The 24843-nt window shown below is 43.1% G+C and overlaps 7 protein-coding genes across 28 annotated transcripts in view; 4 read left to right on the forward strand and 3 right to left on the reverse strand.

Annotated features, from left to right (window-relative positions):
• The window catches only part of rapgef1b (Rap guanine nucleotide exchange factor (GEF) 1b), a 29540-nt gene extending 28269 nt beyond the window's left edge, over positions 1-1271 (forward strand). For 18 of the 20 annotated variants that reach the window (XM_057019588.1, XM_057019584.1, XM_057019585.1 and 15 more), the window contains one exon: positions 78-1271. In XM_057019588.1, coding sequence (XP_056875568.1) covers positions 78-228 — 151 coding nt within the window. In that variant the 3' untranslated portion in view covers positions 229-1271. The remainder of the gene's footprint in view (positions 1-77) is intronic. The other 2 variants (XM_057019582.1, XM_057019583.1) reach the window with 2 other exon arrangements.
• Positions 1264-3691, reverse strand: uck1 (uridine-cytidine kinase 1). Its single transcript, XM_057019610.1, has 7 exons — positions 3439-3691; positions 2912-3071; positions 2560-2656; positions 2349-2491; positions 2178-2272; positions 2055-2103; positions 1264-1969 (listed from the first exon to the last, which is right to left on the reverse strand). Exons 1-7 carry the CDS (start codon positions 3526-3528, stop codon positions 1782-1784), a joined length of 822 nt encoding a protein of 273 aa, XP_056875590.1. The 5' UTR covers positions 3529-3691; the 3' UTR covers positions 1264-1781.
• A 23-nt stretch (positions 3692-3714) lies between these two features.
• dnlz (DNL-type zinc finger) lies at positions 3715-4774 on the reverse strand. Its single transcript, XM_057019611.1, has 3 exons — positions 4442-4774; positions 4213-4352; positions 3715-3935 (listed from the first exon to the last, which is right to left on the reverse strand). The coding sequence occupies exons 1-3, from the start codon at positions 4694-4696 to the stop codon at positions 3785-3787; spliced, it is 546 nt and encodes a 181-aa protein (XP_056875591.1). The 5' UTR covers positions 4697-4774; the 3' UTR covers positions 3715-3784.
• A 323-nt stretch (positions 4775-5097) lies between these two features.
• lrrc8aa (leucine rich repeat containing 8 VRAC subunit Aa) lies at positions 5098-12692 on the forward strand. The gene is made up of 3 exons (XM_057019603.1): positions 5098-5257; positions 7678-9802; positions 9893-12692. The coding sequence occupies exons 2-3, from the start codon at positions 7688-7690 to the stop codon at positions 10166-10168; spliced, it is 2391 nt and encodes a 796-aa protein (XP_056875583.1). The 5' UTR covers positions 5098-5257; positions 7678-7687; the 3' UTR covers positions 10169-12692.
• Positions 12693-13093: 401 nt separating this feature from the next.
• On the forward strand, positions 13094-17057 carry phyhd1 (phytanoyl-CoA dioxygenase domain containing 1). Of its 3 annotated transcripts, XM_057019607.1 has the most exons (11): positions 13096-13275; positions 13507-13665; positions 14603-14678; positions 14748-14795; positions 14870-14925; positions 14995-15057; positions 15156-15177; positions 15266-15394; positions 15670-15786; positions 16152-16278; positions 16473-17057. In XM_057019607.1, exons 1-11 carry the CDS (start codon positions 13240-13242, stop codon positions 16519-16521), a joined length of 882 nt encoding a protein of 293 aa, XP_056875587.1. In that variant the 5' UTR covers positions 13096-13239; the 3' UTR covers positions 16522-17057. The 3 variants fall into 3 exon arrangements, with proteins under 3 accessions (XP_056875588.1, XP_056875587.1, XP_056875589.1); XM_057019608.1 differs by lacking the exon at positions 14748-14795 and having other exon boundaries at positions 13094-13275; XM_057019609.1 differs by lacking the exon at positions 13096-13275 and having other exon boundaries at positions 13582-13756.
• A 2161-nt stretch (positions 17058-19218) lies between these two features.
• On the forward strand, positions 19219-20895 carry LOC130517606 (myosin-4-like). The gene has a single exon (XM_057019605.1). It carries the CDS (start codon positions 19219-19221, stop codon positions 20587-20589), a length of 1371 nt encoding a protein of 456 aa, XP_056875585.1. The 3' UTR covers positions 20590-20895.
• Positions 20896-21911: 1016 nt separating this feature from the next.
• Positions 21912-24758, reverse strand: dolk (dolichol kinase). The gene is made up of 2 exons (XM_057019604.1): positions 24642-24758; positions 21912-24161 (listed from the first exon to the last, which is right to left on the reverse strand). The coding sequence occupies exon 2, from the start codon at positions 24045-24047 to the stop codon at positions 22476-22478; it is 1572 nt and encodes a 523-aa protein (XP_056875584.1). The 5' UTR covers positions 24048-24161; positions 24642-24758; the 3' UTR covers positions 21912-22475.
• Between the last annotated feature and the right edge of the window lie 85 nt (positions 24759-24843).

Below are 24843 nucleotides of genomic sequence, written 5' to 3' on the forward strand. Positions count from 1 at the left end.
CAATGTACAGCATATGAAAGTACACAGCGCTTTTGTTTTCACGACATTAATCGAACCTCGCACTCGTCTCATCTCAGGCATTATGAGCTGAAGCGGAACGAAGACATCGTTACCTTCTTCAACGACTTCAGCGACCACCTGGCAGAAGAGGCCCTGTGGGAGCTGTCGCTGAAGATCAAGCCCAGGAACATAACCAGACGCAAGACTGACCGCGAGGAGAAGACCTAGGGTACGTGGCTCTTTCCGAGACCGACCTGCAACTGTGCTTCACGACACTAACTCCACTTTAATATAGACTCGGGCAGACACAAATGAAAGCAAACGGTCGGAGATAATGGGAGAATCGATCTGGGAACGGAGGACAAACTGCAGACAGTTGAATGTGGACGAGGTTTACAAAGAGCTGTCCTGATCCAGAAGATTATAATTGGGATTACTTTGGCTCTGGCCATCAGATGGGGAAGAGTTCCAGCAGGGAGGAGTCCTGACGCCAAGGAGCGAGGGGGTCACATAGAGAGAACAGGGAGGTGCACAGACAACAGAAGTCTGCTCCCTGGGCTCTCTGTTATAGAGTGGAGCCGTTGTGTGTGCCTGGGTTTGCGCTGAACGGTCCATTATTTCTTCAGACGCTCCATTCTTTATGTGCCATTTGTCGGTTCTAATCTCCAACCCACTCAGAGACTCGCAGATTCTCCTCAGAACAGCAAAACCGGGACAGCTGCCTGTCACGAACTGTGGCCTCCACACACAAACAGACTGCCGAGCCGAGAACCTGCTGCAGCCACGAGGGGATCTGAATCTGAAGAGAGGATGGCCTTTAAGAGACTGAGTGTGTTTTGAAACATTTTGTGTAAGAATCATGTATGGTTATGAAATGTATTATATACAGTTTTCCTTTTGTTCTTAAAAAGGATGTTTATGCTTATGAGAAGAGCTAAGCTTCTCCCGAAGTGCCATAACACATGTGCACTAAAAAAAGCAAAAACAAAAGATGAATTACTAAAGATGCTGTGATTTCCGTACATCATACTGAATCATCGTGTGCTGTGTTCAGGTGTAGAGACCATCTGGCAGTCCCAATCGCATCTCAGCCACATCAGCGTGTGCGAGTGTTCGTGTGCGACTGAAAACTTGTGTGTTTGTCATTCCAAAATGTGCTGTAGAGAAAGAAAACCCATCTTGATTCACTTTTTTGGGGGGGATAATGGTCAAAACCAACACATCACACTGTGCTATCCAACACCAATAAAACAAACAGCTCTGTTTCTATACACACTGTGATCAAAATCTTTATTTTTTAATATCACATTTGAAAATGTTCACCTAACATGATACAGAATGATACGTGGTGAGAAATCAAAAAAAATTAAGGCCTGTGCTGTGTATAATCAAACCGGAAGCACTTGGATCACGGCTACCACAATGGATATTAATAATTTAAAACACACAAGGAAAACAAGAACATCAGCTTAAGTTTAATTGACATAAGGTCTCAAATTAAGGTTATAAATATAAAGTCATAGTGCATTACATTAATAACTCCTGCAATATTTTGCCCTCCAAATGAACCTTCCTCCACAGTTCCACATTAAAAACTTGTTCCACACCAAGGAAGATGGTTACACGGGAAAACATACAGTATATGCACCAGTCATAGCCACGGGGACAATCTTGTTTTAGTCGAAGGAGATGACATGAATAACATTGACATGCCCGCCACTCATCAGTAGTAACAATTTCCATTCAGAACTTCGTCTGAAAACAGCCGCAAGCTCGCCGTCTCAGTGAGGTCGACAGCTGGGCTCCAACAGGACCCGCTTTACTGGCGGGTTACCGGTTCCATTATGCAGGTCACTTTGCTCGGTGATGGCCCGCTTCAAAGTCCGCCCGTAGAGGGGGCCCCGCTGCCATTTGCAGATGTCTCCATTTAGTATGTCCTGGATGTGCTGCACGATGAGGTTGATGGCCACTGTTGAGACAGAGATCACCTGTGAAGAATCCGTTCATGCCGGAGAAAGACCTCTGAGGTCAGCCATGTTTACAGAAACACTCACCCATGTTGTCAACCCCTCTTGGAATGATTACATCTGCATACTTCTTAGTCTGACCGGAGAAATTCAAAACGTGTTTTAAACGAAGCAGAAAAAAATAAATCAACAGTGGAAAGTCACACTTACAGGCAGGCAAAACTCTTCAAAGGCAGGTTTGACAAATGTTGTGTACTGTGTGAGAATCTGCTCCAGGTCTCTCCCTCGGCTCATGTCTCGCAGAACTACGGGAACAACCAGAAATTATCATTAGGCCGTGGCAGTATCTGGAATTTGGTGTGTGAAGAATGTCATACGTACCCCTGCGAGAGAGTCTGACGTCAGAATCTGTGTCCACAAAGAGCTTCATGTGGAACATTTCCCGTACTATCTGAGGGTAAAACACCAGGATTCCTTCAAAGAGGACAACATCCGCTGGGTAGACCGTGATCCTCTCTTCCATCCTGGAAATAAGATAGACTTTATGCAGGTTCAGGGTAAAACACAAGCTCTGAGAAAAGGACCGTCTTACCTAGAATGAGTGACGAAGTCATATGTTGGCACTTCAACTACCCTTCCCTCGGCAATGTCCTTTAAGGTTTTGTACATTAACTCGTTGTCAAAAGCCTCTGAAATTTAAGTGGGAAGAGAGGAAACGTGTCATGTTTAGTTTGTCATCTTGGGAAACGGGTCACACAATAACAAGCACAACTACATGTAGACTGCTAAGAGCTTTCCAGATACCCAATAAATGTGTTGGTCATTTCCTACACTTGGATGATCAGATAAACCATTAATCATTAATCAGTGTAATGATTAGCTGCAGTTAGCGGCACAAGTGCTAAACTTGTGCTAAACAAAAAGCACACTTGTGTCGATGTTACCTGGGTGGTCAAAGTTGTACTGGCCCTTGAGTGCCTTTGCCTTCTGCTCTGGTGTCAGCACTTTGTAGAAACAGTCCTGGCTGACAATCACCACCTTCCTCTGGCGATGGTCCACCTTATTTTGCCCGAGGAGCTCCATGATCTTGGCACAAACTGTTGACTGTGAGAGAACCCTTTTACATTCGGTACTTGAACGTGTAATATAATGTTATAAGTGATTGAAAATTGATTTATTGCGGTTATTAACCGATGTGATCAGGTGACAGTTTGGCAAAATTAGGCAACTGTCAAACTGCAGCGCCTCATTTCCTGTATCATGTAAATGAACGATAAAGGCTCGCAAGAAGCACCGTCAGTAAATATTGACAAAGCAGAAGGTGGGAAATCAAGTGGTGTTAATGTCTGATTCATAGAAGATGTTATTTTAGCAGGGATCCAACAGCGAGTTTGAAAATGTTAGCGCCGATCTAAGCAGGCTAAGCTAAGCGGGATGCTAATGTTTGTATCGGGGAGAAAACAAATCTCACCTTGCCGCTGGCAGTTCCCCCACTGACTCCTATTAGAAAGGGTCGGTGATGTGGTTTGTCCCCCTCGTCTTGGCTTCCAGAAGCATCCATTTCGGCCCACAAAGTCTGATAAAATAGGTGCAGAACTCCAGATAACTTTGCACTAGCTGCACTGTCGAAGCTACCGCAAAGATCTCGCGAGAGTTGCAATATTTACTCTATAATAGTTGAAATAAAATCGCCTTCGTAGATTTTGCATGTTTAATTAGATTTTCGTGGACAAACTCTAGCAACAAATGGGATTTAGACTACGTTTATTAAAAATGTCTTGTAAAATTTTTTTGCAACTTTTTGCATTTTACTAACGTTATTTTTCTGATTGACTGTCAGGATCTTCCACGTCTTTATCACACTGTGACTTCTCTTTAATGCTTTCCTCCACAACTATCTCTAAAGCCGCATTTCCATCCACCCGTTTCACTGTTTCTCCTTTGGCCGCGAGAATTTCCTCGATGTTTCTGCAATACAAAAAAAAATTCTCAGAGCACAGAGAATTCCGAATTCACTCCAAAAGCACTGTTTCACTGTTCAAAAGGCAATAATTATATATTTGTTTCACCACAGAAAATCAATAAATATCGTAAAATATATCAACTATGTTTGATATTGTAAATATGATATTGTAAATTGGCGGCCAAAATCATGTAAATAGCTGATGCTTATTTTGTGTTTGCTCAGTGCTGTCTCACTCATTTTTCACCTTTTTGGAGGGTTACGTTCATAGACACCACTAACCTCTTCCCTTCCAAATCAGAGAACCAGTTGAGATTATCAGCGATGATGTGGTGATTCTTACAGCCTGGACATGTCACTATCACAACGCCCTTATGATAAGCGTGCTTGGAAATCTTCTGCTTGGACCTGGTAGAGCAAACCTGCAAGACATGAATGTTCTTACAAATTAATCAAACTAAGCTTACATGAAATACATATTCCAACACACACACGGGAAAAATGGACGTGCCTTGCAGGTGTAAATAAGATGATAATGTGTTGCCTGGATCTTTCCAATATCTTTACTAGTTGACAACTGTCTGTAGCGGTCCTGAGAGGAGAGATAACCTGTCCTGGCAGTTACAGGTCCACAGGAAGACATAATTCCGTATCTTGGCGATAATGATCGGGTATGACAACACCGAAACAACCGACAGGCGGTCTGCATCGTCCTCCAAGAATTCAATGGACGTAAAACAACAAAATATCCCCGTAAAGCCAACATGGCAATCAATGTACAGGTATTTGATGAAGTATGTCTTACACGAGATTCCAATACCGTATAGAGTGTCGCATTCTGATAACGTCACCGCTGTGTTTTTCAGAATAATACATTATAAGAACGCGGTGTATAAAAATCGTAACGGCAGCTTCTCAAGCTTGCAGAATAGTTGTGCGAATAATGACACGATTTTCTAAAATGTTTGTATTAAAATGTGCTTTTAAAACACGTCATGTAATATGCTGAATGGGGAGTTGCTATTTACACAGACTTGAAATCACTTCTGCATTTATAGGGCCTGACGGCGCCGTCGGCTCCGTGCTTTTACTTTCACGGTGACTCACTGTGCTTTACCACTTCCGCAGGAAGTTTTCTTCGGGTGTTCCGTTGACCTCACTCGCCCCTCCCCCCGCGTGTATATAAGGGCCTTCCTGCCGTTTGTTCTCCGTCGCTGTTTGTACGGGGCTCCGGCCTTGTGTCACCAGCCATAGCCGCTGAGGAACGTCAGAGAAATGTGTCGCCCGTGCACGGAGACGGCGAGAGACCTCAACTTCAACAAACCAGGTCTGTTGTGGCTTATTCTCTGCAACCATCTAACCATGATTTCTTTGCCGCCGTAGACTGTCAGTCCCGGGTGAGAGGATTCCCGTTGCTGCCTGTGTATTGAAAAGTCCACCGCAAATATTACTCACTGTGGTAAATTAGTCATTATTTTACACACCGTGCACTCTTATCCCATGAAGAAAAGCCAAGGTACACAGTCACTCATTAGGTTTTGGTCTTAAGTCGAAAGCCATCAAGCTAAATTGGATATTCCTGTGTAGTTATTGAGTCAAGAGATTTGGATTTCTGTTACTTTTTATTCATATTTAATGTTTCCGTCTGTGTTTGAATTAGTATTCTAAATGGGTGAACCAAATCTACTGTTGATGTAATATCCTTTTAATTACGTTTTGTAGCCTTTTTCTGATGTGCTTAGTCACAATTGTAAAATAGTATTACCATATGTTCCTCATGGAATTGAAAGATGTTTTTTTGATAAACGTTATCTATTAGATATTAAATACAGATTAACATCCAACCCTGCTATGAAAACAAGAGGAGGTAAGAACAAGTCAGATCTGGTCGAGACCTCAGAGCGATGAGTCAAATCCACCACAGTCAGTTCTAAACACCGGAACAGGACTGCTTTCTAGTGCTGACCAAGGAATTTTGTTTTTGGGAAGATGGGGACTGTTTATGGGAATCTGTGATTGCTCATGATCTGGTTTCCAGCTTCAAAGAACGCGACTCAAATCCTCACGTCCACTTTTACCCTTCACACCTCAGGAAACATTGCCCAGTTTCAATGGACTCAAGTTCAGGCCGCTTCTGAGAGAATTAAATGGAATAATGGGAGAGAAAGTCCAGCAATCTTATAAAACAATATACACATTTGTCTTTGTTTGTTTCTCATAAACAGTCTTTATAGTTTAGGGCAATTTGATCCATCGAATCAGGAACATTTGTCATTAAACTATATAAACTGACTGTATGTTTTAAAAGATAAGCACAATCACAAGAGTGTCATTCAAAGGGATGCTGCTCAATACCTTTGAGTGTCCAGATTAGATGCAGCGGAAGTAGATGGATGGATCCATTTATTTACCCCAAGGGAAATGTGAGCCAGTGTTTACGCAGGTAGATACCAGATAGGCAGCAGCTTGTAACAGCTGTTGAAGGACCCCAACCACCTTAGGAAGTAGCGTCTGCTCTGCCCCTTCCTGCACATGGTGTCATCACTGGATGACCAGTCCAGTCTGGCATGTAGCTGCTGTCCCAGGTACTGGACACCCACCAGTTTGGATCAGTTCCACCAGCTTTATTGAAGTGTTGGACCACTTTCCAAAGTCCACCACATATTTATTTTCTCTGGGTTTGTTTAGACGGCTACATCTTTAATTGTAGATATTCTATTACTGACTTGCAAACATTACTTGCAGTCAATGCACTTTTGTGGGGAATATGGTCCTAAACATTTTATTAAGGACTAAATACTTTTGAATGTAAATGTTCTGCCTCTAATGGAGCTATTTGATTTCCCTCAAAATATGAAGTAGAGCTGCAGTCTACGAAGAAGTTAATCTGGTTTTATTTGCCGACTCTGGACAAAGTCCACATGCAACAGTCTCGTTCTTGAGACCTCGCCATCAGAAGCTGCATGCACAAAAGCACCGTCATACACGAATATTTAATCTGCCGATCATCCATCCTCTGTTAATTACTGGTCCCACAGTACGCTGGAAATTATCCAAGCAACCATCAGGCATGAGTTAAAAGTATTCTGTGAATAAGGAAACTGTATCTTTGCAACTAAGACAGTTAAAAACAGGAAGTAAAGAGCAGACTTGAACTAGGATGGCTTTTATCTACTTATCTTAGGGAGGGTAAACAAATCTCTTTTCTATGCAAAGATACTGTGACGCAAAGCTGTGAACAAGGTATCAAGTTTAGAGTTCAGTGACATTTCATTTATACAGAGATCTTGAAGTGCAAGAAACCTGCTGGACCAGGGAGGAGCAGCACGGTAGATTAAAGCCTTTTAAATTCACACCAAACTGGTCTTGACTTTTGAGTCATTAGTTGAGTCTGAAAGAGGGAACGTTTTATTCCTCACCTGCTGAGAAGATTTTGTTCTATTTTCATATGTACGCTTAACAGTATTTTTTAAACATGTAAATATATGCAAATCTTTTCTTTCTTTTTTTTTTTTTTTTTTTTTTTTCCTTTTTTAAATGCAAAATGACCAAAAGCTTTGTGTGCTGGACATTCTGATTAACAGAGGCCTGCCGAGACTGTACTTCCATTCGAGTTTAAACTGGATAAAACAAGACTGCTGGTGCTTTTTTAATGTTTACAAGTAAAGTTACAAGTGTTATTCATGCCAAAGGGACGATGTAAAAATTAAAACCTATAATTAATTGGGCTTTATTCCTGATTTCCAGATAAACCATCATGATTCCCATCACCGAGCTCCGGTACTTTGCTGACACTCAGCCAGCGTACCGTATTCTGAAGCCATGGTGGGACGTTTTCACGGACTACATCTCCATCGTCATGCTGATGATCGCGGTGTTTGGTGGCACCTTGCAGGTCACGCAAGACAAGATGATCTGTCTGCCTTGTAAATGGGTGATCAACGACTCGTGCGAGACGATGCCCACCCTAAATATGACTGCTGCCTATAAGCCAGAACCCAAGGGCATTCAGTACGACCTGGACCGCCACCAGTACAACTATGTGGATGCCGTTTGCTATGAGAACAAACTACACTGGTTTGCCAAATATTTCCCCTATCTGGTGCTACTCCACACCCTCATCTTCCTGGCCTGCAGCAACTTTTGGTTCAAGTTTCCACGTACGAGCTCAAAACTGGAGCACTTTGTCTCCATCCTCCTCAAATGCTTCGACTCGCCGTGGACAACAAGGGCTTTGTCTGAAACCGTTGTAGAGGAGAGCGACCCCAAGCCGCTGGGGAAAATGAACGGCTCAATGGACAAGAAGGCCTCGTCTGTGAGCGAGGATGTCGAGGCCAGCATGCCCATGCTTCAGCGTACAAAGTCCAGGATCGAACAAGGAATTGTAGATCACTCTGAAACCGGGGTGTTGGACAAAAAGGAGGGGGAGCAGGCTAAGGCTCTGTTTGAGAAGGTGAAGAAGTTCAGGATCCACGTAGAGGAGGGCGACATTGTGTACTGCCTCTACATCCGTCAGACCATCATCAAAGTGATCAAGTTCATGATAATCATCTGCTACACGGCCTATCATGTTCGCTACATCAGGTTTAGCGTAGTTTGTTCAGTCAACATTCAGAATCTGACGGGCTACAAAACTTTTCATTGCGCTCACCCCTTAGCGACACTCTTTAAGATCCTGGCCTGTTTTTACATCAGCTTGGTGGTGGTTTATGGTCTTATCTGCATGTACACCCTCTGGTGGATGCTCAGCCGCTCCCTTAAACGGTACTCGTTCGAGGCGATCCGCGAGGAAAGCAGCTACAGCGACATCCCCGACTTGAAGAACGACTTTGCCTTCATGCTTCACATGATCGATCAGTATGACCCGCTCTATTCTAAACGCTTTGCAGTGTTCCTGTCGGAAGTGAGCGAGAACAAACTTCGGCAGTTGAACCTCAACAACGAGTGGACGTTGGAGAAGCTGAGGCACCGCATCACCAAAAACTCCCAGGAGAAGCTGGAGCTGCATCTGTTTATGCTCAGCGGGATTCCAGACACCGTGTTCGATCTGATTGAGCTGGAAGTGCTCAAGCTGGAGCTCATCCCCGACGTGACCATCCCTCCAACCATCGCCCAGCTCTCCAACCTGAGAGAGATGTGGCTCTATCACACACCCGCCAAGATTGAGGCCCCAGCTCTTGCTTTCCTGAGAGAGAACCTCAAGTCCCTCCACATCAAATTCACCGACATCAAGGAAATCCCTCTGTGGATCTACAGCCTGAAGAACCTCAACGAGCTGCACCTAACTGGGAACCTGAGTGCTGAAAACAATCGGTACATTGTCATCGATGGGCTTCGGGAGCTCAAGAGCCTCAAAGTTCTCCGGTTGAAAAGCAACCTGACCAAGCTGCCACAGGTGGTGACAGATGTGGGCGTGCACCTGCAGAAGCTCTCCGTCAACAACGAGGGCACCAAGCTCATCGTGCTCAACAGCCTGAAGAAAATGGTCAACCTCACAGAGCTCGAGCTCCTCCGCTGCGATCTTGAACGCATTCCACATTCCATCTTCAGCTTGCATAACCTGCAGGAGATCGACCTGAAGGACAACAACCTGAAGACGATAGAGGAGATCATCAGCTTCCAGCATCTCCACAGGCTCGTGTGCCTCAAGCTTTGGTACAATCAGATCGCCTACATCCCCATTCAGATCGGAACGCTGACCAACCTGGAGAGACTGTACCTGAACAGGAACAAGATCGAGAAGATTCCCAATCAGCTCTTCTACTGTCGCAAGCTCCGCTTCTTAGACTTGAGTCACAACAATCTGACCAGCATCCACCCCGACGTTGGCTCCCTCCAGAACCTGCAATACTTCGCCGTGACGGCAAACAGGGTGAGGAGCGACCTTTTCTTCTTTCTGCCCTCCTCTCCGTTCTTCAAAGGTCGAATGAGATGATCATAATGTTCCCTTTTATCATTTCAGGTTGAGACTTTGCCCCCGGAGCTGTTTAAGTGCAAGAAGCTCCGTACTCTGAACCTTGGAAACAACTGCCTGCAGACGCTGCCGTCACGCTTTGGTGAACTCACCGGGTTGACCCAGCTGGAGCTGAGGGGCAACCGCCTCGAGTGCCTGCCGGTGGAGCTGGGCGAGTGCCGACTGTTGAAGAAGAGCAGCCTGGTGGTGGAGGAAGACCTGTTCAACACCCTGCCATCAGAAGTCAAAGAGCAGCTTTGGCGGGCCGACAAGGAGCAGGCCTGAAGAACCGAGGACCTGGGGTTTCATTTGGAGCTGGGAAATTACCAACCCTATATTCAGTCATTAAGAAGCAGCCTAACAACCCAGCTTGGCAAAGAAAGGATAGTTTGAATGTAAAAGCTGCAGGGATGCAAGCGGGCGTCGTCTACTATGCATGCCACCGGAACACCAACAAACCAGTTTGATGAAAGCCAAAAAAAAACGTAGAGTCACTCAGCCATGCCTTTATTATCTCTTTACCGTACAAGTGACACACGCAGAAAACAATGCAGTTAGTTTAACTAATGCAGTATTGATCTCTAGTTGTACTTCACGATAATGGCAGATGTCAAAACCACTGACGCTCAGTTTTTGTGGTCAAATCCCTAATTTGCTTAGGAAGGATCCATTTGAGAGGTGTTCCCCTCCCCTCAGCTGACTCTTGATTCTGTAAACGCACGTGAGCGTCGACCCACTGCTCCTGTTGGATCTCTTGCAGTCAAACCTCAGCCATTCTTCTTTGCAACCCACTTCATTGATCATGTCTTTGTGGACCACCCCTTCAACTCACGAGGGGTTTCATTTCACGAGCGCGTTTCCTCCAGGACTTTTGTTCACACACAACAGTGAGACATTTTTAACTGAAACGAGACACTTGAGAACATAAACTCATTTTACAGCTTCGGCCTTAAAGTCTGCGAGTTTGACTCGGGAGGGAACACACAGTGCTCTACTCTTCCTGGATTATTTCACATCATGATTGGTTTGACCTTATTTGCATGCCTTAAAATCACAAACTACTGCGATTTCTTGTTTTTTTTATTGATGCTATACTTTTGTTTAAATCATGTTTGGCATCCCACATATTTATTGATTTTAAACTTCATTAGTTCTCATGACTCTGGTCAAAAATGTCAGGTTTTACAGCATGTTCCCTCTCTGTTTTTAAGTCCCTGTAGTGAATATACAGGGTAACAAAGGCATTTTAATGCTTAATCTGTTTTTATTTATTCAAAATACAGTCGGGCTTTAGCCATGACCCTCACTGGGTTTTTTTTAGTGGATGGGTGGACGCTGATTAGCACAGCCTGGTTTAGCAAAGCGGGTTTTTGACCGACCTACACAAAAGTGAAACTTGGGTGTTTGCAAAATATGGGATTTCAACATTCATGGTCCAAATGAATACAATATGCTTTGTGTGCTTTGAACAGTTTCCTTCTTCAAAGGCTGGATTTAATAGCATACTTTGCAGTAACCCAGCTATGCCATACACCAGCCAGACTGCTCATTGCTAATATCTTTTACAAGCTCCACTCCCTGTTAAAATCACAAACAGCGCATTTATTGCTTGAATATCTTGTAAAATCCATAGGGAAATGATTACATCTGTCCATGATCCATACAGTCACTTCACATGTGGCCAACTTTTAAGAAAGGTGAGCTCGATTCCTCTGTAATTACGCCCATTCAGGAGTAAAACATTCTTCTCTAGGTCACATGTGCTGTGTTAGAGGAGACCCCGTCTTGAATGTGTTGACTAGCAACCAGTTCTAGCGTTGAAGGAAAAGGTCACAGGAGAAAAAGAAAAGGAAGCGATGAATCCACAGGATTGTTTTTCTACTTTGAGTCACATTTTTTTAGCATTAAGGAGTGGCAGGGCTGCCTTAATAGGTCTGCCATGGTTTTGTTTTTTTCTGGGTGGGATGTTGGGTTGGAGTAAAGGCATCTACATTTTAAAGAGTTGTTTTTGCCAAACACTGAATGTAAAACAGAACCGTGAAGTGTGATGGTGAGCTTTTTCTCTCTGCTGGAGCCCCTCTGGAATTCTTTACAGGGAACAAAAAGAAGGAACACGTCGCTGTTAACAAAAAACATCACCCTGTATTATGTAAAAATACCTGTCCATTATTAATATAGATAATTTTGTTACAGTAAAAGTTTTTGTGGAAAACGGCAGAATCCTGACCACTTTTTTTTTTACTCCAAATAATCAAAGTGTGTTTTGCTGCATCATGCTCCCGCATCATAATCCATGTTGATTTGTGTAACCAGGCGACATACAGCACTTCTACTTCTACTTCTTAATACGCTATCAGAAGTAATCGCCCATCTCTGTCGCTTTGCTGTTGGATTGTTGCTGAGACATTTCTGTCCAAAAAAAATGAAAAACCTGCCTTGGTTAAGTTGACATCACATCCCTACCTGTATATATCACCTTTGAAGAACATGATTGTCTGTTTTATTCTCTGTACTGTAAAGCCTGTATGTCAGGGAAATATGAAATGTTGCTTTCCCGCAGGTTCACATCAGTTCTTGTTTGTTTGTTTTACAGCATGACTGTTGATGCTGAGCATTACTGTTTAAACATAGGGAAAGCAATCGTTCAATAAACAAGCTGACATGACGAGCTAGTGATCAATAAATCGTTGCCAGATGGACTCAACTTTGGCTTCCTAATCAGGCCAACTTATATTTGATATGCTAAAAATCAGAACTGACTTTTGTATCATTCTGAGACATGATAATAAAATAAATACACAACACTAAACCCTGCGTTTTTCAGCTTGTTTTGAGCGTCCACTTTAACAGCATTGTCTGGGAAAGTTCACGAGTATATTTAAAATTCCATTGTTAAAGTAAACATTTGGGGGAAAATAACGTTGAGTATGTTCATTTGTTTGTATTAGAAACCTTGATTAACCTCTGGCTGGAGTCGCAGGCTAACAATTCAATGATTTTTGCAACACAAAAAGGGAAAATATGACACTAACCCGAAGCTGCAGCTTCTGTTCATCAGTTTTAATTACGCAGATACGCAGCGTGCGCTATTGAACCAAGGTTGTCAGAAGGGGGCGCTGTTGCTCATTTATATACATGGAGAACGCGAGCGACATCTAGAGGCCTGGCTGAGTACTACAGCCGTCTCACGCAAACCTCCGCTGCAGCGAAAGAGTTAAATAGAAAATCTCCCGATTCTTTCGGATTAACCCTGCACAGACTTCTCAGAAAGGCTTCTCTTATTGATTCAGCCGCGTCGAATATCGCCAGAACAACTCAGGCCTGCGTTTGATCCGAGCAGTATCCGTACGGGGGATATGGAGGATTTCATGACAAACCGCGACGCGCAAAAGGTAAGAATCGCATAACATAAGAACAAACCGATTCGATTCGATTCGATTTTAGTTTCTTGTCTATATTTTCTGTTTTTGTTTTTTAATGGACTGTTGGACTGAAAAGTTATTGCTATAATTATTGTCTCAGGAATATATTTCTTTTGCTTTGTAGTTTGCTATGACGTTTTAAGAACCAATTTAAGTCAAACAAAAAAAAAGCCAACATGAAGGTATTCTTCCTCTTGGTAGTACATGGAGGAGGGATATGTGGTTTTGGAAGGCCTGCTGACCTCCCAAGAGTGTGACGAGTTAAGGCAGAGGATGTCAGCCATCGTGGATGAGACAGACGTCCCTGAACACTGCCGCATCACCTTCTCCACCGATCAGGAAGAGCAGGTTAAAGCACAGGTAGCCCAACACTCCAGAAGATAACCGATGACTCAATTTCAACACTGAAGAGTTCTCTCGCGTGCTTTCCATGTTGCTTTTAAAGATGCAGGTAAAGATACAGCCTGTAGCTGTTTAACTTCTCTGGTTCCCTCTGTTTAACTTGGCCTCCTGCTTTGATTCCAGGCTAATAGTAAACCCTTAGATCAACAGTCTAACCCAGTGCTTCTCAATTATTTTCTGTTACGCCCCCCCTAGGAAGAAGAAAACATTTTGCGCCCCCCGCCGTGACTATAATTAGTATCATTTGTCTATGAAATTGTTATAAGTACACCTCTGCATAACATTGTATCCTTATTAATATTAAAGAAAACAAAAAAAGAAAGAAATATAGACCAAAGCGGGATGATTGTTGCCAATATTCGGCACGTTTTTGCCGAAAAAACTCAAGCGGCTGATCAGCGTGACTGGGGTGTAATGTCTTTAAGTGACGCCTTCATTTATTTGGCTTCATGCTGTCCTGCCAACATTTTTAGACAGTAAACACACCGGTCTTTCCTCGTCTCCCACCGTAGTCGCAGTGAAGCCAAGCGCTATATATGCTTCGTCATATTTCCTCGTCTTAGCTTTCGGGAGACTTTCGTTTGTCTCATTATCTCCGTCTCTCTCCGCCTTTCTTTTCATCACTGTTAAGTATTTTTTCATGGTCTCTTGGTGGTTTGTTCACTGCACTTCCTGTCTCTTGCTCTGTGGTGTGTGCGCGCGGGATGTGCAATTACACTTTATTCTAGTACGGCAAAAAAAACAAAGAAACATGTTCTCCGGGGTCACACGCGCCCCCCCACTATTTGAGAAGCGCTGGTCTAAGCGATGCTGTTTAGCAGCTTTCTTTATGTATATGCATAATTTATTTATTCCTTCTGAATCATGTGACTACTGCGAACCTTTTACCCTGCAGGGAAGTGCTGACTATTTTATCACCAGTGGAGATAAGATTCGTTTTTTCTTCGAAAAAGGAGTTTTTGATGACAAAGGTGAGTTGTGAAATGATCTGATGCCATTACCTGCTTCTGGAATTAAATCTGTACGTGTACATTTTCCAGGGGAATTCACAGTCCCAAAGCATCGCTCACTGAACAAAGTCGGACACGGTGACTTTTTTGTTGTTCATTTACAAAGAGATTCCTTTGGCTGTCTTGACTAATCCCCTTTGCTGTCTTTTCAGCTCTCCATGCCTATGAACCATTATACAAAAGGGTTACACATTCACCCAAAGTTCAGGTGAGTTCTTGAACGATGTGTACGAAGTGACAGACCAGCCTGCCCCCACTCACAAGCGCTGTTTTTTAGAGCATTGCAAGGACGCTGGGATTTGCACGCCCCGTTGTGCTGCAAAGTATGTACATTTTTAAGGTAAAGTCCTCACGTTTGCCTCTAAAAGCGCCTCACAATATCACAGCACAGGCAGGAGAATTCAACGTGTAACTTTTCTTGTTCCTTTCTTCTTCCAGCAACCAGGGATTGGCGGCGAAGGTAAAAGAAACCTGCTTGTTTTGAAATACATCATTTAAAATGTGATGTTCTGGCAGCAAACATACTTTCTATGGTTTGTGCATCTCAGTGACACCACATCAAGATGCCTCATTCCTAAACACGGAGCCCCTGGGCAGAGTTATGGGGATGTGGATCGCCCTGGAGGACGCCACCGTTGACAACAGCTGCCTGTGGTTCATCCCGGGATCACACAAGAGTGAGCACTCCTCGTGTTTTAGCAGCTTCGGCTTTACTGCGTCACCAAAAGTGCTTGAAGAAGCTTCAAAATGTTTTGTTGAAAATGTAAATTCTCTTTGATGAAAGCAAAAGACACAACACTAAAGTTTTAGCCTGACGTTTAATGAAATTCTGATATAAAAAGCATATTTTGACAATAAACAGGTAGAATTAAATGCCAATATCAGAAATTGCCGATTGAAATGCTGATTACCTGATCAATGCTAATAAATCAGTTTCTTCCTTTTTTTCCAGGCGGTATTTCCCGGCGTATGGTGCGAAACCCCCCTGGTACATTTCCTTTGACAGACTTCATTGGGCGAGAACCTGAATATGATGATGGAAAATTTGTGGCTGCACCAGTTAAAAAAGGTATCGCGCTCAGCAGTTTTCTAAAGATAACCCAGTTTAAGCTTATGTGAACCATTTGGGGGGGGGGTCAGATTCAGTCACTTGCTCAAGGAGACTTCCACATTTATTAAGGGGCCTGGAATTGAATCAATGACCTTTGTGCCACTGAACCGATCGCTACACCCCCTTCTGCTGTGCTCAGTGCAAATGAATGATTTACTCTCAATGTTGAGGGAGGGCAGTGCCCACGAGGATCTGTCGTCCGTGTAGCTTCTGGTTAAAGTGATGAGAATTAGGGGTTTATTTTGTCCTCACTGCATAATCCTGCACAGAGTTTTTTGTTCCGAACCAATGACATTAATTTGACGCTCACATTATCCTCTCAGGTGGGGTGATTCTGATCCATGGGGAGGTGGTGCATCGCAGCGCACAAAACAACTCACACGACTCGCGCCACGTCTACACCTTCCACATCATGGAGTCGCAGGACACTCGCTGGAGCCCCGACAACTGGTGAGACCCATTTGAAACGCTACCAAAAAATAGTAGTGTAAACACTTTTCCAACACTGAAAAACATCTAACGTGAGACTGCTTACAACAGTTTGAATTTTCTAAATCTAAAGTCTTTTAAATCCAAAACCAGAAAGTTTGTTTCTCAGACAAATCATTTAACCCAGCTCTTATTATCTCTTTGCACTTCCTTAGGCTACAACCCACCGAAGAGCTCCCTTTTCCACTTCTCTACACCATATAAATGTGTCTTTTTTGTCAGTACCGCTGAAGAATACACCGACCTTTTGTAAACTTTCGGGTTTATTTTCCCATTCATGTTTTTACAATTATACTGATAAAAATCATGTGAATAAGCCATCTTTTACAAATATTGCCAGGCAGATGAGCAGTATATTTTGTCATTTATAGCACTAGCATTGACAGAATTTGCTATAATTATAAAAATTGATTTGAGACAAGCAGAGCTAAACAGTGATATTTACTGATACTTGTAGCATATGTTAACATTCCCACCCCTTTCCTTAACTGTATCCAAGAGAATTATTTTAAATTGAAGCCATCTTTTTTTCTCATACAGTTTTTATTATAGGCTCCCTTGCAGTCATAAGGGTTTTTAAAAAAAATAAATTTACACTTAATGCGATTGCATTTGTTCTGTACAAACAACTAACAGTGGTGCACAAAATGTGTGTAGAATGTGTAAAAATGTGACATGAACAGGGAAATGGATGTAGCGTTATTGTCCCATTATCAAACTACAATCCTATCATGCTTTGATGATTTGACTACGAGCTTTCATTGCTTTTATAAGCTTTGATGCCCTTATAAGGACATATTTAATGGTTAAGTAAAGGAAAATGTCAGGTGTTTAAGTGGACAGCTGCCACAGTTGGAATTAAATTATTAGTAGCACATTTCTACAAAACGATGTCAAGAAAAACAAAGTCTTTCAAAAATTTGCCTCGTCTGAACATCAAGGCACAAATCAGAGAACATACGATAAAAAAAGTCCAGCTAGAGAAAGAAGAGGAATGTAACGAAGCTGAATTTCATTCTCAGTCAAACGTTCCTGATTTGAGTGCTAAAATGCTCAAAACAGGGCAACAACTTAGATGTACGGCCAAGCAGAATTGTCAGCAGAAGAGGACGGTGCTGTCAAACGGGACGAGCCTCGTGGAGATGAGCTCGGACGAGAGTGAGGCTGCTGACGTGCGGGAGAAGGCGAGGTTATACCAAGAAATCCGGGACCACAGATTTGCGATTGAAGCCATGGAGAATTCCCTTTCTACAATGAACGTGATTAATGAAGCAAAACGCTCTACTTTGCAGGAGGAAGTTGAAAAACTCAAAGGAGAGAACGCTGCTCTCCAAACAAGTCTGAAGGACTTGGAGACAAAGAGCTCGCAGCAGCTGGAGGCCTTGACTGCTACTGTTGAGGAGAATGAGGAAATCACCAAAAAGCAAAATGGGAAAATCAGTAGTTTGATGGATGAGAGAGAAAGTTTGCGTTATCAAGTTGAAGAAAGTCAAAATAGAATCAATCAAAACAAGAAACTCATGAGCAAATTGGAAATGGAGCATTGCAGGGAGGTGGAAATTCACAAACAGGTCATCCAAGAGCTGAACAAGCTCAAGTCCCAAAACTTACTCCAGAAGGAAGAACTGGAAAATCCCCAAAAACTCATCAAGTCCTACAAGACGCAGTTTAAGCAAATGAAAATGCGACATCACCAACAACAGATCTACATCAGGAGATTTGAGGAGGATCTGCAATCATGCGTCCCACTAATAACCAAATCCAAAGAGCTCAAGGAGAAATTCATCGACCTTAAAAGTCGTTACCTTGACAACAGTCAGGAAGTGCTTTGTAGCGAGACGCCCGGACAAGAATATGAGGCTAAAATCAGCTTCCTGGAGAAAAAGCTGGAGTCTTTGACACAAACAAGGCAGAATGATGCAAAACTCAGGCAGCAAATGCAGCATAAATTAACTGAAATTCTTTCAAGATTTGACAAGCAAGAGAGCCACTACACTCAGCTACTGAGCAAGGAGAAGAAGAAGTCCAACGCATTGGAAAAAGAATTGAATGAACACAGGGAACTGGTCGTGCAGCTCCAAAATGCTAATTTGATGTTGTCGGCCGTGAGATGTGACGCTCAGAGTTCCCCGGGCAACGTGACCTTCGCGCTCCCTCGAGCTGAAACTGAAACTGAAGCAGCAGCACCTTGTTAGGAGTCCCGAGTGTTTTCCCTCTCCCCCTCCCCATCTATGGCTCGTCTGTTCCCCTTGTCTGTCTATTCTCAGGCTGGGCGGGGCGGCTTCCAGACCCCGCCGGACAATCGAAACCCACCTGAGACTGATCTCCAGTCAATCAAGTAAAAGCTGCCAATGGTGGAGCCACAAGCTAATTACTCACAATGATACCTCTCTTTGGTGGCTCCGTTATATGGAAGGGCGGCTTTACAATATGGGATCTGAACATCTGTTTAATAAGTTCAATTAAATGCATTTTTACAAAAATACTGAGCATGAAAACATCCCCTTTTTTCTGTTCTCAAACTGAGGACATTATTTCCACTCATTGAAACTATCTGAGATATTTGATTTACTTTCCTTTTTTTAAGAAGCCTCAAAAATAGTGTCTGCCATACATTTACAGATATTTGAATAAAACAAGTGGAATTAAGGTCTGTTTAGCCAGGAGATGAAATGAAAGCAATATTATTGTATTACATTGGCCAACACTGTCTGGCTTTATCTTTTGACTGTTTGCTTTCATTCGCTTTGATCCTTTATTTGCAGGCATATACCAAAACTATAACAGTTAAAACTATAACTATAAAAAACTATAACTACTACAGTTAATAATATATACGTTGTTTTATAATTTGACGGTTTTAGTGTTTATCTGGTTTTAAATTCACATACAAAGTTCAACATGAGTGCAGAAAATCGCAGGCCTCAAAGAAATCTGCCTTGTCAGAAAATCAATCAGAATAGAACGGACAAAAACAAAAAAGCCACGGAGAAAAATGAGGGTTTTGAATGTCCGAGATTATCGGAAAATGAAATCAGACGGGGCCGTCTGATTATAGCTAACGCGAAGCAACACTTTCAGCAGCTGAGGCAAGTGTTGCTAAAGTTGGTGAGCAAGGCTCAGGAAAGAAGCCCATCCCAGGAAAATCTAGAAGGCCAGAGGAGCCTGGAGTTGGACTTTGAAACGTTACAGCAAGAGCGAGATCAGCTGCAGTTTCAAGTCAAAGCCACGAATTGTGCTTTTCGGGAACTAAGCGTAGAAAAGGAAATGCAACTCAACTCTCTGCAAAATAACTTTGGGAGACTTGAAGAAGAGATGGAAAATTTACAAGGGAAGGTGGAAGATTTGGAGTATAAAAGCACAGAGAAGCAGAACAGGCTACAGATGACTGTGGAAGAACAGAAAGAAGTCATCAGAACACTCAAAGCGGATTTGATCAGGTCCAATGAAGAGAGAGAAAGTTTAACGGTCCAACTTCGAGAAAACAAAGCGTTTGCTGAAGAATACAGGAACATTATGAAAGAGATTGAAAGGAGGCACAGTTTGAAAAAAAACAAAAACATCAATCCGCAGATGCACAAGCTCATTTGCCACAACACGGTTCTGATGGAAAAACTGGACCAGTCCAAAATCCTCATCGACACCGAAAAGGCTAACAGCAAGCAGCTACAGACGCAGTGCCAACAACTGCAGACCTACATCAGGAGGTTCGAGGAGGACCTGCAGGCCTGCACGTCGGTCATTACGGAACCCAAAGAGCTCAAGCACAAAGTCGCTACTCTTAAAAGTATTTACCTCGACAACCGGAAGATAGATCCTAGTCTGGACAACTTGGAAACAAAGTATCAATCTAAAATCAGAGCTCAGGAGCAAAAGATTGCGCGTTTGATGAGGATAAAGAAGAACGACGAGAACATCAGGAAACGATTGGAGCAGAAGCTCTCTGCTACTGTCTCCACTTTCACTAAGAGGGAAAAGAAGTACATCAAGTTACTGCAGGTGGAGATTTATAAGACCAAGCAGATGGAAAAAGAGCTGGAAAAAGCAAACCCGACAGTTGAAAATGCTCACGTGACCCCGCTGGAAAACTCAACCAGAAGCGCTTGTTCCTCCATCACCACTGAGGTAGACGAGGAGGTGCAGTTCAACAAGTGGGACTCTGACCTATCAGAGCCCCCAGACCCAGGGGAAACTGATGAGGGGAACACAGAATCCTTTACATCCCATCAAATGTGTGGGACATCGGCGTCTGAGAACTCCATCCAAGATTAGGCCTAAAAATCGGCTACTGAAGGAATCCTCTTGATAGCGGCCGATGCCTTCAGCCCTCCAGACAGACGCACTCCTCTATGATCCCTTCTGAGCACTGAGGAAACTATGAAAGGCCAGTCCATGGACGCAGCCGTCATTGTGAGGGTGACCCGGCGAGGTCCCCCCGCAGCAAAGCATCCCCACACCATGAATAAACTGTACGTTCCAATAATTCAGTTTTAGACATCTGTCCCAGGACATGAAGTTTACTGTGATAGTAAACACAACACACTTCCCACATAATAAAAGGTTTGTTTTTTTGTACGAGTTGAGATTTTTGGTTTATTCAAAGCCTTTTTTCATAGTAAGATATGTACACATTAGTTATATTACCTTCGTTGACAGTGGTGAATCAGTAATGCTTGTTGTTGATAGGAAAACACCTGAATGCACCCCTGACCGGGCATCAATGCATGATTTACATCCAAAAACTTAGAAGAGGAAGAATGTGAAAAAGATAAAAATGTTTTGAATTGTAAAATGTTGAAAGTTTTACAATAACTAAATAGGAAGTAGAACAAATCACAGGATACTGTATTATACTGTATACAGTATAATAATATGCAGAATTACAAAGACATCAGGAAATCAGCATTTTTCTTGCCACATTCTATAGAAATGGTCCTACCATAAGGTCAGACTAACTAACCAGCCCTGTCGAATTCATTTTTTCAAAGCACTTGAACGCATCACCAGTGATTTGTCCCGGGGTGAGGTGATCGGGTGTGTGGGTTAATTTTCATCCACCTCCAGCCAAGTGATCCAGCTGGGGGTGATCAGACCAGAGTTACTCGTATCACGTTGATGGTATATAGAACTTCCTCTGCATTAGGAGAAGCCACTGATAAACTGAGAAGTCCAAACTTTTTACATGCAGTACAAATGTTCCGTTTTGCACAATCAGCCTTTTCTAGAAACAAGTCAACTTTAGTTTTATCCTATTTATCTTAATGTTACCGCTCTTGACATCCTTGTATTATGAAGAAAATCATTGCACCATTCCTGTCTGAAGCCCACAACATGCATTATTACATATCTGGATGAAAAAAGCATTGCAAAAACCATTTCTAAACAAAACCATTCCTGTTGGATTATGGCAAAACAGCAATATCTTTTTGCAAACATTAAATGTCAATGGATCCTTGCAGAGAATACACTTCAGATTCTGAAGAGAAAGCCTGGGGACATTTCGTATTATCTGATAATGCAAATAATGTGGGTGCAATAAAGCACTCATGCTTGGCCCAAATACAAACAATAATTACTCAAAATGTCAGGGATCGTAGGAGTCACAAACAAATCTGTATTGTTTACTTTGAAGAAATCACATTCAAATATGAAATATAATGCATAATGTGTACATGACCACATCTGAACATGCAGAGTCAATGATTTCCTTTTGCCTTATTGCAAGAAGAAATAGTGGTGATGTAAATGTTTCCATCCACAGCACCTATTATCGTATTAGATTAAAAAAAAATGTCCCTCCTGGATAAGACAACACACTCTGTATCCAAATGTGACTTATTAGGAATAACATTTTTCGCAGTTGTGATCCTTGTTAGTACCTTCGTTGTGTGATTCAGGATTTATTAGTGTCAAAGGTCAAGAACTCAAAATCACTTAAAGATAACGAGTGTTGAGGTGTTTTTCGGAATATTTCCCAACCTAATTAAAGTGGTGGTTGAATGAAAGAAAAAAAGAGATAGATGTGGAAACAGTTATCTGAATGTCGTGTCTGCATTGAGCATCTGCACAGTGCTGCAGTGCACTCTACGGCATTCTTATCTCCAGATTGAGCTGACAGACAAAATCATCCATTTCTGATTGTGCCAACAGTCTGCTGGTCAAAGCAACAGCAGGATAAAGAGGTAAAGTGGGAGGAGGAGGTTGTCTATTTGGAAGGTGTAAGCTTCTAGCATTGCCACCAGAGTGATAGAACCAACAATCCAGGAGTAGCTGGAGTTCAGATTGATGCCACTATCAAAGATTAGAAAGATGGCCACAGCAATAATCTGTGCAAACACAGATGTTGCAGTCCCCTCAATGGTTTTCTTAGTACCGGGCCAACGAATCTCTCCCATGGTGCTGCCAAACACAGATGCCACAGTATCTCCTACCCCGACAGCCAGGACACCTGCATATGGTATCAGCCCACCGGCACCAGGAAGTATTCCTTTTGGGGCACATGGTCCAGGGAACAGCCATATGGGAAGAGACATGCCCAAAAGGAGGTAAATGTGGGTCAGGATAAGAGGCCCAGAGTCCCGCTCATCCAGGAACAATGTAAGAACCTGTCTGAGCACCTGACCCAGTGGCCTGATCCGAAAGTAGCGCACGTACTCCAGGAACAAAAAGACTGCCAAGCAGCCAACAGAGGCCACATGGAGCAGGTGCCGGTCGTATATGAGACCTGGAACATAGGTGGCCACCACAATTAGATGGAAGTACTTCCTGACTATAGTCGAAGCTTGGTGTTTCTTGGACCCAGACTGACGTTGATAGTTCTGGTGTAACACAACACAGGTGGCCACGACCGCCAGAAACACCCAGTATGCCAGCAGAGAGAGCCTTCTGTCAGTGAATGTGACAAAGTCCAGTAGCCACATGATGGGATGCCTGCCGATGAACAGGGATAGCCATGGCAACAGAATCCCCAGACTGAGAACGGCTGTCATGATGTGGAAAAAAACAGATGACACCCAGGTCTCTGATTCCATGAAGCAAAACAGCAGAGCAAAGAACACGCCCAGCAACAACGAGCCTACGACCACGACCGGCAGGAAATAATTTATTGGATCGCCTTTGACCTCTGTCAAGTTCAGTGAGCGCTTGATAAGCTGGTTGACAATGAAACTGATTCCACCGATGATGAGAAGGGCTTCTCCGGGTGTGAAGCAGCGAGGCAGCAGGAAAAGCACGATCAGGCTGAGATAGACGAAGATCAACAACACCTCTAAGACTTCGATGACCTCAGACACCGTTAACGTCTGTTTCGTCGTGTACAGAATTGCACTGGCGGCCATGCCTGCAATCACACAAGTGTTGGTGGGTACAGGTCTTGTAATGCCTAAGGCGATCAGGGAGAGGAACAGTGCCAGCATCATGCCGGTGATGGTGATGACCATGGAGAAGCGCTCGAGGTAAACGTTCCCTGATTCAGAGCACCTTAGTCTCAGCACCAAGCCCAGCAAAGGCATCACCATGGAGGCTGGGACGATGCCACTGTTTGCTGCTGGACGGAACTGGAACACGGCACCCCCCGACTTGAGCAAACGATCCCATTTGTGCTGAACGTAGAAAGCCTGGATGAAGAGTGCAATGCTGCACCAGGAATGCTGGTTCCACAGCACCATGTGGACCCACCCCACAATGGCAAAAACTATAGCGGACTCTACAAAGACTGGATTAATCTCCATTGCCACTGGCTGGAGGCTTGCAGGGAAGAAGAAACAGATGGTCTTGAACGATGACGGCCTTGCTCTGTTAGTTTCTTTCTTTGGAATGCTTCATCGTTTGGCAGGCATTTTTTGCTGAGGGTATAAAAAAAAGGAGACAATAAATCAGCGAGCGTGGTCAAAGAATAAAATGTAAACGTTATTGAAGCTTGCTCCATCTACTAATCTTATGAATATGACTATACTGAACATTAAGAATAGGTATAAAATCAGCACAGCCGCACACAGACACGCATAGGTTAAATCTATATAAACTGCAACCTTTTGTCCCTGTAGGGTAAATGGTTGGCCATATTTCCCAAATAACTTGTTAGTGGAATGTTTAAAAAATATATTTCCCACGTCCCGAAATAACAATGCAGGAAAAACGGGAAAAAAATAGCAACATGTAATGTATTAATGCTCCCTCTTTAACTCAAGGATGTTGGAACGACGGTCAGTATCAAGCTAATTGTAAATATAGCTGAATCTTCTGAGTTACCAGACCAGCAAAAGATACGAAACTGCACACAGAATTTAAATAAAATTCGTGTTGACAAAGGAAACCGTACGTACCGTACAATGTCAGTTCAAACGGATAGGTAATGCTCTTTCTCTGAGGCAGATTTCTCTTTGTCAGTCGGCTCCTCTCACGCCTAAAAGGAGGGGGCCATATTTGATAGCGAAGTCACGTGGTGCGGATGTAACGTGAACGTAAGGGCGTGGCTAATGTTTATGACGTTAATAATGTACTACTGTATATATTTTAAAATCATTT

The sequence above is a fragment of the Takifugu flavidus genome, chromosome 20 (assembly GCF_003711565.1).
Source record: "Takifugu flavidus isolate HTHZ2018 chromosome 20, ASM371156v2, whole genome shotgun sequence".
NCBI lineage: Eukaryota > Metazoa > Chordata > Actinopteri > Tetraodontiformes > Tetraodontidae > Takifugu > Takifugu flavidus.